Below are 17,808 nucleotides of genomic sequence, written 5' to 3' on the forward strand. Positions count from 1 at the left end.
GACGCCGGGGAGACGCCAAACGCAGCGTGACAACCGCGCTACCGCAGGGTGGGAGGAAGCGATACGTTGAAAAAAATGGCGTGCGGTATAATTACCTCCGATCGCTAGTCGCTTGACACCCTGACACTAATTCGAGCCAAGCCACGCTGGGCTCGCGAAAGGCGACTCCCCCTTGCCTGAACTTCGCGCCAGGTGTGATCGCCCTGCGTGGAACGAGGAGCTGCGGAGGCAGGCAGGCAGGCAGGCAACGTTCAACTTTCCCCCATTCTTTAAGCGCCAGCGATGAAAGAATCCATTTAGGAGAGAGGGAGCCCTTACGCAGATGACGGCCGAGGAGCCGATCTTTCTTTAACGCTCGCCCTGGACCTGGATTGATTTCTTTCGCTCTCTCTCTCTCCCCACCCGTAAACCAACCCCCCCCCCTTTCTCCAGCATTCCCTCAGCAGATGGATTTTTGCCACTGCGGCTCAGCAGAGGGTGTCAGATCTTTTCGGAGTGCACAAGGCTGGAGAGAGCAGAACCTTTTGGCAACTCCTGCCTTCGGCGCGTGAATGAGTGAGTAAGTGTGCAGCTCGGAAGACGGGAGGAGGAGGGAAGACAAGAAGAGAGAGAGAGAGAAGAGGGGACGAGAGGAGGAAGGAACGAGAGGCAGAGGCAGAGAGAGACGGAGAGAGCGAGCGAGAGACGCGAGGCAACGCGGTAAGGGGAGCCATGGACAGACCGGAAAACGCCGCGATTGCAGAATTTTCGCCGCGCCATTGGTTCGGCGGCCGGGCGTTGGACTGGGCGTGATTTCAGCACCAAGGGGGACTGGACAGCACCCAGCAGGGGGTCTCCTCCTGGGCAGGCGGCGGCGGCGGCCACGACAGCCATTCCGGAGGCCGGCTGGGCGCGAGCGAGAAACCCCGGCAAGGTCAGTCCGCAGCCGAGCCATGCAGCCGGCCAGCTCGCCTCTCCCCCCGCTGCGCTCCCAGCCCCGCCGCTCGCCCGCAGATGCGGCGGCTGCTCCCGCTGCCCTGGCTGATTCCTAGCGAGCTCGAGGCGGCTACGTGCCTGGATAGTTTTGTGGATATGATTTTTTGACCGGAGTCCGAGCTGGTGCAGTCTTTTGTGGGAGTAGAGAGGGCTAAAAAGGAGACCAGACAGCGCCTCCCCCCCCCCAATTTTCATATCTCCCTACCGAACACGCTCTCTCTCTCTCTTTGTTGGGGGATTTCCCCCCTCCCCCTCCTCCTTTTTGGCGACGGTTCGGACATTCCATGCCTGGAAGGAACTTGACCGGGCTCCGGCGCGAGGGAGGGGATTCGCCTCGCCGTTACTCCGTCTGCTCCAGTCCGGGGATGAGTCGCTGGGTGTAAAAATGCTGCTTTGGATCCTGCTACTGGAGACGTCTCTTTGTTTCGCCGCCGGGAATGTTACAGGGGACGTTTGCAAGGAGAAGATCTGCTCGTGCACCGAGGTCGAGGGCGACCTGCACGTCGACTGCGAGAAGAAGGGCTTCACCAGCCTGCAGCGCTTCTCGGCCCCCACCTCGCAGTTCTACCATTTGTTCCTCCACGGCAATTCCCTCACTCGCCTTTTCCCCAATGAGTTTGCGAACTTTTACAATGCGGTCAGCCTGCACATGGAGAACAACGGCTTGCACGAGATCGTGCCGGGGGCTTTCCTGGGGCTGCAGCTGGTCAAGCGGCTGCACATCAACAACAACAAGATCAAGTCCTTCCGCAAGCAGACCTTCCTGGGGCTGGACGACCTGGAGTACCTCCAGGCGGACTTCAATCTGCTGAGGGACATCGACCCGGGGGCCTTCCGGGACTTGAACAAGCTGGAGGTGCTGATCCTGAACGACAACCTCATCAGCATCCTGCCGGCCAACGTGTTCCAGTACGTGCCCATCACCCACCTGGACCTGCGGGGCAACCGCCTGAAAACCTTGCCTTACGAGGACGTCCTGGAGCAGATCCCGGGCATCGCCGAGATCCTGCTGGAGGACAACCCTTGGGACTGCACGTGCGACCTCCTCTCCCTGAAGGAATGGCTGGAGAACATCCCCAAGAACGCCTTGATCGGCCGGGTCATCTGCGAGGCCCCCACCCGGCTGCAGGGCAAGGACCTGAACGAGACCACCGAGCAAGAGCTGTGTAGAAAGAACCGAGTGGACTCCAGCCTGGCCGCTCCCCCCGCGGAAGAGGACACGTTCGACCCCGGCCCCATCCCAACCCCTTTCAAGGTCCACGGCCGGGAAGACCTGGCTACGCCGGGCTCCGCGCCTCACGGGGGCACCAAGATCCCGGTCAACTGGCAGATCAAGACCCGGCCCACCGTCGCAGGCTCGACCCTGGCCGTCAGAGGCAAGTCCTCCAGCAGCACCCCTTGCCCGGCCACCTGCACCTGCCACCAGATCCCAGGGGGCTTCAAGGTGAACTGCAACGACGGCAACGTGAGCAGCTTGATGGACCTGAAGCCCAAGCCGTCCAACGTGCACGAGCTCTTCCTGAGGGGCAACAAGATCCACACCATTCGGAAGTCGCACTTTGTGGATTACCGGAAGCTCAACCTGTTGGACTTGGGCAACAACAACATCGCCACCATGGAGAACAACACCTTCAAGAACCTCCTGGAGCTGGTGTGGCTGTACATGGACAACAACTACTTGGACATTCTCTCGCGGGAGAAGTTCAACGGCCTGCAGAACCTCGAGTACCTGAACATGGAATTCAACGTCATCCAACTCATCACGCCGGGCACTTTTAACGCCATGCCCAAGCTGAGGGTCCTCATCTTGAACAACAACCTGCTGAGGTCCCTCCCGGTCGACGTCTTTGCCGGGGTCTCCCTCTCCAAGCTCAGCATCCACAACAACTACTTCCTCTACCTGCCAGTGGCGGGTGTGCTGGACCAGCTCACCTCCATCACCCAAATAGACTTACACGACAACCCCTGGGACTGCAAGTGCCCCATCGTCCCCTTCAAGCAGTGGGTGGAGATGCTGAGGCCCAAGGTGATGATGAGCGACCTGAGGTGCGAGACTCCCGAGGAGTTTTTCAAGGAGGACTTCGAGTCCCTCTCCAACGAGGCCATTTGCCCTCAGCTCAAAGTCATGCCCACCTTGACCCCCGCCCATAAGAACAGCACGGGGCTGGCCGAGACCGGGACTCATTCCAACTCCTACCTGGAGACCAGCAGGGTCTCCATCTCGGTGCTGGTGCCTGGCCTGCTGCTGGTCTTCGTCACCTCTGCCTTCACGGTGGTTGGCATGCTGGTCTTCATCCTGAGGAACAGGAAGCGCTCCAAGAGGAGGGATGCCAACTCCTCCGCCTCGGAGATCAACTCTTTACAGACAGTCTGCGACTCCTCCTACTGGCACAATGGACCGTACAGTGCAGATGGAGCCCATAGGGTGTATGACTGTGGTTCCCACTCCATATCAGACTGAGACGCCACACTGGGGGGAAACTACAAAAATGAATAGTCAAGGGAAACCAATCACGTACGGGCAATCAGTTCCACTTCGGCAGCCGGCAGCTGCCACTTCCCCTCCGGTGGTTCCAGCTCCCTTTTCTTGAAATCTGTACATTGCCGTCTCGTCCGCTGATGTGAATGGACCACAACGAGGGACGGGAGCTGGGCCCTCTTCAAAGCTACCTTCTGGTGAATCGCACCGGCCCGCTGCTCACCCAAACTGGGATCTAACGGAGGAGTGGCTTGCTCTTCATTTAATTTAATTTCGTTTCCCGTCTAGCCCCCACATCCCCCCCAAAAAAAAACCCAACAACAACCACCCCTGAAGCTGTACTTGGTGCAACTGCGCACAGCTCATGGTGTGGGGGAGACACAAAAAAGAACCAAGGATTGAAACTGAGAGTCTGGGATGGCTCAGCTTGAGGGGCGGGACAGAAAGGAGAGGGGGAAAAAAAAGGAATTCGCTCTTGCGGGAGGGGAGGGACCCCCAAGGCCGTGTGGATTTATTTGGCTCTGTGTGCGGGGGCTCCCCCTAGCGGTGACCTCCCCGCGGCGACCCGAGCGGGAGCGTCCAGTTGCACGAAGGCATGAATGTAATGTAAATAAACGACTCTGATTTCAGACGACCCTCCCTGCCCCCCGCCCCCCCCCCTACACGGAAACTAACCAGCCCAAGTTGCTGCATGGCTCGCATGGATACAAACCACGCAGGGACGCTCCGGCCCCAACGGAAGCAGCGTCCAGTTCACCTCGTCCTTCCTCTTACCTGATAAGTTCCATCGTATCAAACTTTCTATATACAAAAAAAAAAAAAAAATACAGTATACTAAGAATAAAAAAGTGCCATTTCGCCATTATTTTTGTGTGATTGATAGGCAGTAGAGATCGTCCTTTTACTGTGAAAACAAACGAGGGACAAACGAAACAAAAAAAAAATGTAAAGATTTTTATTTAAGACATGTTTGCATGGCTATAGTCTCATGGGTTCAGGTTTTGCGTTTCGGGATGGGGGGATTACTTTGTCGGGCGAGTTTTCTCTCTGTTTGGGGGGGGAGGGAGGCGGGGGTCAGTTTGCTTCTGGTTATTTTGAGTTTCCTTTGGAAGAGGACATCTCCAAAAATGCTTTTTTCCATCTGAATGTTAAAAAAAATACCCTTGGCGGTTTAAAAAATGTTAAAAGATTGGAGGCTTAAAAAAAAAAAATTCGGAACAGTTTTTGGCATGATTCGTTAGCGCCACTCGAGTGCTTAAGCTGCCCAAATGATTATTTCCTTTTCCTTTTGTGCTTTCGAACATCACACACTTTGAAAAAAAAAGATCAAACTGGAGGAAATCCGAGCTTGGGGAGGGGAGGGGAGGGGAGGGGGGAAGCAAGCGAGACTTCAGTAATTCTATTCGAGGATTTTATAATGGCATATTTTTTCAGTATTAAAGTGAAAATGTTTTCAAAGCTTGGGTCCTTCGGCATTTCTTCCCCAGCGTCACTTTCTCAGCGGGGTGTGTGTGTGTGTGGCGGGGGCGGAGAAACCCCCCGCTTTTGGCTTCCCGCCCCATCCGAGCGTCTCTCCCTTTTGCTTTTTAAACCGTGTTAATTTCAGTCCGCGCCGCTGGTGGTTCCCCCTCCCCCCCTTTTTTTTTTGTTGCTTTGAATGCAGCACTGAAGTCCCCTTTTCCCCCCTCTTATAAACCCGGGGACGCCGCCGCCGTTTGCCTCTGCAGCCCCGGCTGCTCACTGCAGATAGACTAGAGGGGAGGTGGGTGGGAATTGGATCGCGCCGACACTGCCTCCGATCGCGCTGGCGAATGCGGGGAGGCGGCCCTCCATTGGGTAACGCCGCTCTGAAAGGCGATGATTGACAGCGCGCCAGGCAGGCCGGCGGTGCCGATTGGGGCTCCGGCAGCTGGGAGGGAGGCGCGAGGGGGGCAGCTAATTAGCGGAGGGGGAATTTCCTGACCCCCCCCAGCCCTCCCCCCCCCCCGCAGGGGAAGGGAGACTTGGGAAATAAATCCCTCTTGTTGCTTTCCACCCCGATGGCCTTCTGATTTCCCGAGCTCCTTAAAGCAGAGAATGCATGGCCAGGCAGCCCCCGCTGCGACTCAGCTGCAGCCTCCCAGCTGAACTCCCGATGGAGGAAAGAAAGATCTTTCGAGTCACGTTGCTTCTCTGGCTTTCCGCAGGCGGAGAGCCCCTTTCAAGAGGGGACCCCCCCAAAAAAAAAGATGGGGATGAGATTTTTTTTTTTTAAGCTCGTGTTTTTTTTGTTTGTTTGTTTTTTGGAGCACAGGTAGTTAGGAGCGAGCGAGCGAGCGAGCGAGCAGGGACCCTACATCAAAAACCAGTTTTTACAGGATCCGCACTGTAGAATGATACAGAGAGAGCATGGGGGGGTGGCTTCCTCCACCTGCCCTGCAGTGTTTCCTATTGTTTGTATAACTTCGTAATGATACTAATACAAGTACTTGCTGCTTTGTACAAAGAATGCCTACTTAAAGTGAACCATCACCATTTCCCCCCCATTTTCAGTGAGTTCAAGGGGTTTAATTAAAAACAAAACATTGTTTGGGCCATCAAAAAAAAGAGGCAAAACACTCCTAAGCACCTCACCCAATGCAAAACGGTGTCATTGTAAGAATATTTTCCTGGAAGTAAGCCCCATTGAATAGATCTGAATAGGGCTCTAGGAAGGCAATGTACCCCACTTCTTAAAAATTCTGATTCAGAAACCCTCCCCCCCCTTTCTAGGGGCACCAAGAAAACTGTCTTAGCAGGCTTAGCAAGGGTACAGTGATCATGTTAGGAGTTTGGATTAAAAGAACAGGGGAGCCCAGAACAGAGCAAAAGAGTGTATCTGCTACCTGGATAATTCAGACTGTGTTTTTTAAAAATTGAATATAGCACCGGTACCAGTCTTATCAAGGTGCACATTCACCTTGGCAGTTCTCCTAGTTTCTTAGGCTTCCCACTAAGAAATACTTGAACTGGGATTGAAAGACACACTGTACAAATAAATCACAGTGGGGATTCATTCTGCATGATTCTGGTCTTCTTTTCCACCTTAACCTGTCCTAACAACCAGCTGCTAACTTCTAATGGCCTGACCATTTTTTCAAAAAAGAAACAAGAAGGATCTTTCTTTTCCTCGTCACATACCAGATAATATTCACCAATAACAGTGATTACTTTATAGATGATCAATGGCCAGTAGGGGAGGGGGGCCCCACCTTTCTGTGGTTTAGATCAGCTGGTGATTCCATAATCTTTTAAGTTTCTTGGACTTTTTTCTTCAAAGAGCCATGGATTAGAACTGAAGTGTTAAAACTTAACGAACCAGGGTCAATTAAAACCTCATCAAAGTGTTTGTGGATTTTTTATCAGGAAGATTTTTTTGGGCCATGTGTGTCCAACATCTCCCTGGCATTCTTATACAACGATAACCAGGAGATGGAAGCATGCCTTTATAACAGCAAGAGAATAACGCGGGGAGGTATTTCAATATATCTCACTCCCCTCTATTATTAAATGCCATAAAATGTTTTATGCAGCTGGATAAAGCCTAACGGCCTCCATACTATTTATGCATTGGGAAGGCATATGTGATATCGGCGCCTTGGCCTTATTAGTCATTTACGTATTTATTATGCATTGTGCGATCCCCTGTTATGTTCAAGGGTTACGAAAGACCCGACTTGCTAGCTATAAAGACTGTGCATGCTGCCATGAAGGAGGCTGCATCTAGCTGAATCGGTCTTCAATTCATCAGACTTAAAAAAAAGAGAGAGATTTCAGTAATACTAAATGTGAATTGAAGGGGGGGGGGGAGATAAGATAGCTCATTTACTTTGTACAACTTGAAACGGAGTATTTCCTGTGATGCTGCAGAGCTAAGAATAGGTCCAAACTTAATCTGTTGCCATAGGAATATATGCTTGAATGTATACGAGTAGCTCCGGTGCTTATTTATTAAAAAGCTGAATGGGGTTTATCCTGTAGCAACATCGTAATGCGCTCAATTGGATAAGGAATTAATCATATTCTGCCTTGCAAGAAGGTCTCTGCTGTTCCTGTTCGCATTGGTGCATGCTCTTGCAGTCGTATAAATTGCCTTTTGATTGTATGCTTCATTTTGCTCGTATGATCTTTTGGTTCTATGTTATTTTGCAGTAGAATGCAGGGGTGTGAAGGGTAAGGATTGGGTTAGACTGGAAACAGGAGTCAGGAAAAGAATCTGACATTTAGCAGACGATGACTGGAGAATGGGTGGAGAATAGGACCTCGTATGACTGTATAATATCATGAATGGATGATCATTCAGGACTTGGGGCAAAATTCTTATTAAATCCAAAGGTAGTTAAATAGAGTTCTCTTGAAGAGGGAGGAGGAAATCTCATTTTCTTTAATCCTTTGTGTAAATAGACAGAAGCATCTCTGCACAGTAGAAATCCCACTAAACTAAAGCCCAGTTTACTAGCCTGGGCTGTTTTTTTCTGCTGTCACAATTCTAAACTACATGAATGCTAATCCATGTGTCTAGCTTATCCATGAAGCACCATGCTTGTAATCAGGCCAACTGTAACTGTGCCTAGCCAGGGAAAGCCTTAATTTCTGTTGAGTTCCACAGGTGTGGTCTTATCTAGCCTCAACCACTGAGTCATCTGTTTAGCAGCTAACCATCCAGAGCGGCTGCCACATGGTCTGTGATTGCAATGACAGTCACAGCATCAGCATAAAATGTCAGTGCAGCCTTAGGAAAGGCCTGGCTGAATATTCCATTGTGAAATATTGCTTTGCAGGTCACATATTCTGAAAGACCATCTTCGGCTATGATCTTAGTTGATGAAAATGTAGGGCAAAGATTTCTAACTGGGCTTCAAGTCTTACAGTGTCAAGTTTTGCTACGTGGAGCTTCGATAATGCTCAGGGGCATGATGTCTTTGAGAACCAGTGTCTGAAGCCAAGCAATAGAAGGGGGGCATTACCTTCAGGCCCCACTTGTAGACTTTCCAAAGGCATCCATTTGGCCACTCTTGGAAACTGACGGTCTCACGCACGGAGGCAATTTGTTATGTACTCATGGTCTTTGTAAGTTTGGGTTCCATTTTCATTCAAAGGTGATCAGTTGCACAGTGCTTCCCGGTGATGGGGTAATTAAGCCAACATCCATTTGTTGAGCTGCTAAAAAGGATGCCCCCATAGTTTCCAGAATGGGGTCCGCCACATTCACTTCTGAAAATAATCTGGCTTGTTCCTTCAGAGACCAAACCTTAGGTTAGATAGACTGTCAGTCTGACCCCTGAGATGGGACTTGTGGTCAGAGAGACTTCTGATGAGAGTGGATGAAGGAAGGTCAGGATAACAGCTGCTAGAGCTGTTGAAGAGACACCTCTTGAGAAAGAGTTGAAGAGATAGGTCTTACGTTTTAAAAAATCAGGTCAATTGAGATGCTGTTCCTTTGGGTCTTCTGGTGTTATTTATTCATATCCTTGGTATGTGTAAGGGGAGGGGCTATGGCTTAATGACAGAGCATCTGCTTGGCATGCAGAAGGTCATTGGTTCAATCCCTGGCATCACTAGCATCTCCAGTTAAAAGGATCAGCATGTACAGGATGTCTGGGACCCTGGAGAACCTGTGCCAGAGTTTACAATCATAACCTAATAGATCAATGGTCTGATTCGGTATAAGGTAGTTTCATATGTTCATTAACTTTCTCAAGTTTTCCTTTGGAGATTAAGCCCTTGCCAACATTGAAACCACTAGAAATAATGAGTGGCATACCTCCTGCCCCTGCTGTGTATTTGTGGTGGTTGTTGTTGTTCAGTCGCACAGTTGAGTCCGACTCTTCGCGACCCCATGGACCAGATCACACCAGGCCTTCCTGTCTTCCGTCGTCCTCTGAAGTTGGCTCAATTTTGTGTTCGTTGCATCTATGACACTGTCTAACCATCTCATCCTTTGCCGTCCCCGTCTTTTTTGAGCTTCAATCTTTCCCAGCATCAGGGTCTTTTCCAGTGAGTGCTCCCTTCTCATTTGGTGGCCAAAGTATTTGAGCTTCAGTTTCATTATCTGACCTTCCAGGGAACAGTCAGGATTGATTTCTTTTAGGATTGACTGATTTGATCTTCTTGCAGTCCAAGGGACTCTCAAGAGTCTTCTCCAGCACCATAGTTCAAAAGGATTTGTGGTACTTCAGTCCAAAGTCATGTGTCTGATGTACCCACTGAAGGGATCACATGTGGAAAGGAGTTAATGAAACAAGCAGAAAAGTAAATTCTAGGGTGGTTTAAAATGGAAGCATGAATTGCATATACCAGCCTCTTCCCATAAGGTTTATTGTAAGCGGTCACCATCATGTTTACGCCATAGATCAGAATGGCTGCAAGTACAGGCCTTACATTGAAAGATTAGTTCATAAATTAGCACCTCCACGTGGACCTTGCTAAGTTGTGGTCCACTGGCAGCCTCATTCCCTTAGGTAGAAGCTCAAATGGGACTGTGGCTCAGTAGTAGCACATCTCCTCTATGCAGAAGGTCCCAGGTTCAGTCTCCAAGCCAGTTTGGTGTAGTGGTTAAGTGCACGGACTCTAATCTGGAAGAACCGGGTTTGATTCCCCACTCCTCCACTTGCACCTGGCTGGATGACCTTGGGTCAGTCACAAGCTCTGGTACAGCTGTCCTTGAAAAAGAGCACTTTGTGTCAGAGCTCTCTCAGCCGCACCCACCTCCAGGGCCGGCTCACTCACTAGGCGAACTAGGCGCTCGCCTAGAGCACGCCAGACCTTAGGGGCGCCAAACTGGTAATTCCCCCCCCCCCCGCTGTCCTGGTTCAGCTGCAAACACTACTGAGTTTTAAACATGTTATGATCTTTCTGATGATACAAACACCAATTCCACCAAAGAACTTAGCCCTCTGGGCACAGAAGGGTCACTCAGCTGAGTCAAAGAAGAATCTAAGTAGGGGGGCTATTACATAAGGACGCTCAAGTTGTAACTGACTTATGGCAACCCCAGCAAGAAACTGTCAAGGCAAGTGAGAAGCAGAGGTTGTTTGCGACTGCGAGTGCCTTTCTTTGCAGAGTCTTCCTTGGTGGAAGCCAGATGTGCAAAGCAGGCAAAGTTACAAAAGCAAAAGTGAGTGTTAAGAGCATGGGTGCCAGGGGAATGGGAGGTCCAGGGTACAGATCCAATTAACGGGTCCGAGCCATGGTGGGCGCACGGGGGGGGGGGCACCAGAAGGGATCCTCGCCTAGGGTGCAAAATAAGCTGGGGCCGGCCCTGCCCACCTCACAGGGTGTCTGTTGTGGGGAGGGGAAGGGAAAGGAGTTTGTAAGCCGCTCTGAGACTCCAAGTGAAGGGCGGGGTATAAATCCAATCTCCTCCTCCTCCTCTTCTTCTTCTTCCAAGATTTCAAATTACAAGGATGAGGCAGTAGATGATAAGACCTCTTCCTGAGACCTTGGAGACATGCTCAGGTCTGGCTCAGTGCTAGCCTGATTTCATCAGATCTTGGGAGCTAGGCAGGGTCGACCCTGGTCAGCACTTGGATGGGAGTCCACCTGGAATACCAGGGTCACAATGAAGAGGCAGGCAATGGCAAACCACCTCTGAATGTCTGTTGCCCTGAAAACCTAAAGGGTCACCATAATTCGGCTGTGACTTGATGACACTTCCCACCACCAAGGCAGCTTCATGGTTTTATCCCATAGGAATGGCCAAATATGAATTAATCATATGCTGTTTCATTTTATTTACAGTATATATGTGACTGTAAGCTTGTCAGAGTCCCACTGTACTCACTATGGCTGCAGTCACAGGCACTAAATAATCCACTTTCAATGCACTTTCCAACTGGATCTTGCCAGTTCACGCAGCAAAAATCCAGTTGGAAAGTGCACTGGAAGTGGATTGAGAATGGATTATTTAGTGTGTGTGACCGCAGTCTATGTCTCAATTAAACAGCTGAGGGAGCCTTTCTGATTTTTCCGTTTTTTGTTTTAAAATATGTATAACTAGCCTGCTGCCCGTGCTTCGCTATGGTATTTAAGTTCTGTAAATCCAGTTATAATACTGATGATGTGAAGTTTGAAATGTGACCTTTGTTGTGGGAATTCTAACGTAGAAGATTGTAGTGTAAGAAATGAAGTGAGACATACGTACTTTTTGCTCTCTCTACTGAAGGACCTCTCTCTAGACCACATTGGTGGTTCTGCTCTCAGGTGCTAAGATCACCAGGCTGGAGCAGGCAACATAGAACTGTCCATTTAAGAAGCAGTTGTCTGTCCACTCCTGCTACCTTCCACAAAAGTGATGACCTCTCTACTTGTGTTCCTGGATTGTTTTGCTCATATGGAGACTGCGTTGTTCTGAGCACCTCAGGGTAATCTTGCTGGTACTTGGCCTGTGCAGCTCAGTGCACTGCAGGAGTGCTATGTGCAATTGTCTTTGCCGCATTCCTAAGTTGCTTCCTTCTTGTAGTGTTGGTGTATCTGTCTCAGCGTTTGCCAGGAGCTTTCTTGGGGGCAGTAAGGGGTGAGAGGTGTGAGGGAGTGGTGATGTGGTGAACATTTCTTCAGGTTCATGAGGGAGGCACGCATTGAAATGGCTCCTAGAAATGTCAATTACTATCTCCCCATAAACATTCATACCCTGGCCCTGCTCCTACACCTGACGGACACCGGCTTGTCTGGTGTTGGGGGGGGGATTGTATTTAAAGGCATTGGGGAGCTTGAGCCGGCAGCTGTAAGTATCTCAGCTCCTCCCCTACACCTGACAGGCAGCTGCCTGTCCAGTGTAGGAGGGAAGGGGGAGGAGTATTAGAAGCCACTGTGGAGGCAGGGCTGGCAGGATGACTAAGGCGTTACTGCTGGGGCAGGCTCCCTGTCCTGTGTAGGAGGGGGGGAGGAGTATTAGAAGCCACTGTGGAGGCAGGGCTGGCAGGATGACTAAGGCGTTACTGCTGGGGCAGGCTCCCTGTCCTGTGTAGGAGGGGGGGAGGAGTATTAGAAGCCACTGTGGAGGCAGGGCTGGCAGGATGACTAAGGCGTGACTGCTGGGGCAGGCTCCCTGTCCTGTGTAGGAGGGGGGGAGGAGTATTAGAAGCCACTGTGGAGGTGGGGCTGCACGCGACAGACAACCGCCTGTTAGGTGTAGGAGGTGGGGGGAGTGTGTTGGAAGCCATCAGAGAGGCTGGGTCAGCAGCATTACTGAACCTCACAGGTGCTTGTTGGCCACTCCTGATTTCCCCAACTGTCATTAGCTGTCTGCAATCCCCTGTAACGGTTGGCTTTTTTAACCTCAGAACACTGAGCTCTGCAGCTGACCAATGAGAGAGAGTGGGGGGCAGCCCCGTAGCTAAGGACTTTTCAGGGAGGGGGCCTGGGGGGGCGCCTGCTAATCCAATCAAAGGCTCCAGGGCAAGGGCTGAAGCAGCCCCAGCCTCCGGGTCCAGCTCCCCCCCCCAAGGAACCCCCGTGCCTCTTCCCACCGCACAGCACCAGGGACAGCCCCTGAAATCACTGCCCTTGTCCTCCCTGCCAACAGGCTGACAGGCAATCAGGGGGAGTTGGGGTAGGGGAGCTGAGGCTCAGAAAGGGGGCCCATAAAAACTGCTAGGGGGCCAGGCCCCATGGGCCCCACGTTAACTACGGGCCTGGTGGGGGGTGTAGGGGGAAACATGCCTGGCAGCCACACAGGAATCAATGGGGGAGCACATTTCCCCCCTTTTGACCCACTTAGGGGTCAAATTTCTAAAAATCCCTTCTTACCAAGCATCTACGCCACAGTGGGAGCGCTCTCCCCAAATTTGGTGTCTCTAGGTCCAGCGGTTTGGCCTGGGCGTTGATTTTACGGTGAGGGGACTTTCTTTTATATATATAGATGTATATAGATATAGATCATCATAAATCTGACTTAAGTTTTTTTTTGTGTGCTGATATGATGTAACTCTGCCCATATCCTCCTCCATTTGTACTGTTTTCTTAAGCACAGAAGTGAGGTTGCAAAGACAGTCATGCCTCCTTCCCTTATGCAGCCAAGTCTTGAGAGTGAGCAGTAGTTGTGCAGGACAGGAAGCATAACACAATGGAGGAGAGCCATGATGGACTCTAGGCTGATCCACATTGACTCTGATTCCAAATAGCTCCCTTCGGCTGCAGTCACACACACTAAACAATCCACTTTCAGTCCACTTTCCAACTGGATTTTACTGTGTGAGCTGGCAAAATCCAGTTGAAAAGTGCACTGGAAGTAGATTGAAAGTAGATTATTTAGTGTGTGTGACTGCAGCCTATTCTCCTTGTCTCAGTGGATAAAAGTGCTCTTGAGAAAAATGGGCCAACAAGGACATAGGGCCCATGGTGTATATAAGATGTGTTAGTGTGAATGCAATTTCTTCAGGTACATATGGCTCAATGATCCAAAATCTCTGAAGTCTGGATGCCTCTGATTTCACGGGAATGTTCTTGCACATGGACTTTGAAACAGGGTCGCATCTTTAAGCCTGATCCTTTGAGTTTATACTGTGGCAACCAATCCAGTTCATGGTCCAGTGGTACTGTTTCTTCAGGGAATGACTCATCCTAACCTCCATGGAGTTTGGTTCTAACTGCCAGCATCTGTATTTTCTGGCCCCCAGATTCCTCGTTTTTAAATGACAGGCTCAAACTTACATCATGTCCTCTAGTCTGATAGTACTTCTGTCTAAACCCAAATGTAGAAAGTTTAATTATGATTAACCAGTGATGAGTATAAGACATTGTGCTGTGACCAGTGTTCCCTCTAAGCTGAGTTAGTATGAGCTAGCTCACAGTTTTTTAACCTCCAGCTCACAGATTTTTGTCCCAGCTCAGGAAGGACGGCTCCAGAGCAAACTAACTGATGCAGTAGTCAAATCGCTTGCTCACAACTTCAATGCCAGGAGCTCACAAAGTAGAATTTTTGCTCACAAGACTCCACAGCTTAGAGGGAACACAGGCTGTGACCTGAATGCCCCAGGTTAGCAGAATCTCATCAGACCTCAGAAGCTAAGCAGGGCCAGCCCTGGTTAGTATTTGGCTGGGAGACCACCAAGCAATTCCAGGGCCACTGCACAGAGGCAGGCAATGGCAAACCACCTCTGAATGTCTCTTGCCTTGAAAACCCAAAAGGGGTTGTCAGAAGTCAGCCGTGACCTGATGGTACTTCCTACCACCACATGTTCAAATGAACTCCTTGCAAGTTCTTTGTTTCAATCCTTGCACTGCAGTTAGGTTCTTGTGCTCAGGTGAGATTAAGCTCTCATGAAGACCGTGAGGCTTAGAGTTTTTGGCTAGGATGGGGCAGACTCAGGGTTAAAACCTTGCTCAGGAGACATACTGTAAACCTCACAATGGGCAGGTTCAGTAGGGGAGTATGCCATGCTTGGTTGTTGTCGTGACTGCCCATAGGCCAAGCCGAAAACCTTCTTGCCACATTGCAGCAGGTGCCAATTAGTTGCCAAATGGTAAGTGGCAGGAATGGGGCAGAGAAATGTTCAGAGGTGCTTGTGAGCTTCAGGGAAGCTTGTGAGCAGTGATGGCACCAGCAATTTGTGGCCCTTCCCTACATACCCAGGGAAATGCTGATCGCCACTTTGGGGTCAGGAAGCAATTTTTCTCCAGGCCAGTTTGCCCGGGGTTCCTAGATGTTTTTTGTCAACTTCTGGGCATGGAACAGGGGTCATTGGGGTTTGAGGGGGAGGTATTTGTGAATTTCCTGCATTGTGCTGGGGGTTGGACTAGATGACCCTGGAAGTCCTTTCCAACTCTATGATTCTAAGTCTGCAGGGACTTGCAGCAATGAGAATGTTGAGAGGGCTGCCCTTGGTTGTTGGACCATTCTTCATGGGTAGTATGGCACAGCACAGTGTAATCCCATTGAGAGACCAACTCCCTGGGCCCACTTGGTGGGCAAGGAATGATAAGCCTTCAGGGTAGGGCGGGATATAAATTCAAATATAAAATAAAAATAAATTAAAAAAATAAAAATGAGTTGGCTGGTGTCTGAGCTTCCCTGTTGCTCAGGCCTGATGTTCATTGAGGGACCGCCTTTCCTCATATATTCCCCCGCGAGCACTTTGGTCTGGGACCCAACACCTCCTGGTAATGCCAGGTCCCAAAGAGGCCAGGCTGGCCGCTACCAGGGCCAGGGCTTTCTCGGTGGCGGCTCCTACCTGGTGGAATGAGCTCCCGGAGGAGATCCGGGCCCTGCGGGACCTTATGCAGTTCCGCAGGGCCTGTAAGACGGAGCTCTTCCGCCGGGCATATGAGTAGGAGCCGCCACTAACATCACCGCTATTCCATATTTACCTGGCCCTGGAGGAGGGAACATCAGTCCCTGGAGCAGATGAGGCTGAACAGTTTTTTTTAAAAAAGCCATCTGATACTATGCTGAACATCTAGAGCACTCTAGTCAATAATTGCTAAGAATGTTTTTGTATTGTGGGATTTATGAATGTTTTTAAATTTGTTTTATATCGGCGTCTGCCACTTGTAAGCCGCCCTGAGCCCGCATTGCGGGAAGGGCGGGGTATAAATTGAATAAAATAAATAAATAAATAAATTGAGGAACCTCAGGCCAGCCACTTCCTCTCAGCCTAACCTACATCACAGGGCTGTTGGGAGTATATCGTGGAGAGGGGAATATCACACGTGCTACCTTGCGCTCCCTAGAGAAAAGATGTGATACAAATGTAACAGAGAGGGAGGAAGTTGTTACAGCTAGACTGGAGTCCAGTAGCACCTTAGAGACCAACTAGATTTTCGGGATATAAAGCAGATGTTGTTAGCAAGCAAACATCCGAAAAGTGCGACACAGATGGAGAATTCTAAATGAGTTTTGCCTTTGTGTGCATCTGATATGTGTTAGAAATTAAAGTTAGAAGCCTTCATTATTTAGCAGGCAGTCATCAGGAGAGCACAACCGTTGTGGTGTTTATGTGAGCCACTGCCTTGTTCTGTTTTCACTTGGATTGATCCAGGGCAATGCTCCCTCTAAGCTGTGGAATCTTGTGAACCAAAAAAATCTACGTTTTGAACTACTGGCATCAAAGTTGTGAGCGAGCGATTTGGTTACTGCATAACTTAGTTTGCTCTGGAGTCCTCCTTCCTGAGTTAAGGCAAAAATGTGTGAGCTGAAGGCTAAAAAACTGTGAGTTAGCTCGCACTCTTAGAGAGAACACTGCTCCAGAGTGGAGAAAGCTACGATGAACTGATATTATGGCTAATGCTCCCTCTAAGCTGTGGAGTCTTGTGAGCAAAAATTCTACTTTGTGAGCTATTGGCATTAAAATTGTGAGTGAGCGATTTGGTTACTGCATAGTTTGCTCTGGACTCGAGCCATCCTTCCTGAGCTAAGACAAACATGTGTGAGCTGGAGGCTAAAAAACTGTGAGCTAGCTCAAACTAACTCAGTTTAGAGCCAGTTTGGTGTAGTGGTTAAGTGCGCGGACTCTAATCTGGGAGAACTGGGTTTGATTCCCCACTCCTCCACTTGCACCTGGCTGGATGACCTTGGGCAAGCCGTAGTTCTGATAAGAGCTGTTCTTGAAAAAGAGCAGTTTCTGTCAAGAGCTCTCTCAGCCCCACCTACCTCACAGGGTGTCTGTTGTGGGGAGGGGAAGGGAAAGGAGTTTGTAAGCCGCTCTGAGACACCTTTGGGTAGTAAAGGGCGGGGTATAAATCCAATCTCCTCCTCCTCCTCCTCTGGGCATGGAACATGATTATGACCATCTTCCTACTCCCCTGTTTAACTCCACTGGAGAGCGAGTGTCAGGAAGTAGAACTTTTTTTTGGTTGTAGCTACCAATCAAGGGATTGTTTGAATTTTCTCAGATGGCAGATGCTGTACCATGCTTGTGCTAGTTCTCTTTCCCCTAAAGTTGGTTTTACATTTGTGGGTGCTGGGATTTATGTTACAGTGCCCACCAGGCAGAGAGAAGGGGGTTTTCTACACATGAGTGGCTAGTCTTGGAACAACTGGTTAATAGTGTGTAAATGAAGTTGTCCTAGGGAGATCCACTTCCCCGAAATAATGTCTGTTCCGGTGCTTTCTTGTGTGATGACTTAGTTGTCATATGGCACGTAGGTTTTATAGCATTTATTTATATTTACCGAGATGGATGATTTGGATATTAGAATCTGGAATATGAATGAGGGAAATGGACATGAAACTGATGAGGTTTTAATGGAACTACTCACAAATGGAATGGGAATTATAGTAATATTCTCAAATTAGGCACATTATTGTGGCTTTATTAACAAGACGTGAATCTGTAAGTGAATGTGCTCAGTTTGACCTATTAATGCTACAGAGCTCTGGAAAGGGAAATAATAGT

General features: G+C 49.7%; 1 protein-coding gene across 1 annotated transcript; it reads left to right on the plus strand.

The window, feature by feature from the left end:
* Window positions 1-1,291: 1,291 nt before the first annotated feature.
* Window positions 1,292-3,752, plus strand: SLITRK1 (SLIT and NTRK like family member 1). The gene has a single exon (XM_015421951.1). The coding sequence runs from the start codon at window positions 1,361-1,363 to the stop codon at window positions 3,434-3,436; it is 2,076 nt and encodes a 691-aa protein (XP_015277437.1). The 5' UTR covers window positions 1,292-1,360; the 3' UTR covers window positions 3,437-3,752.
* Window positions 3,753-17,808: the final 14,056 nt, after the last annotated feature.

The sequence above is a fragment of the Gekko japonicus genome, unplaced genomic scaffold (assembly GCF_001447785.1).
Source record: "Gekko japonicus isolate JY-2015 unplaced genomic scaffold, Gekko_japonicus_V1.1 scaffold871, whole genome shotgun sequence".
Lineage (NCBI taxonomy): Eukaryota > Metazoa > Chordata > Lepidosauria > Squamata > Gekkonidae > Gekko > Gekko japonicus.

What these genes read in the sequence shown, in the direction of transcription:
- SLITRK1 (XM_015421951.1), top strand. Translation starts at nt 1,361, where the DNA reads ATGCTGCTTTGGATCCTGCTACTGGAGACGTCTCTTTGTTTCGCCGCC.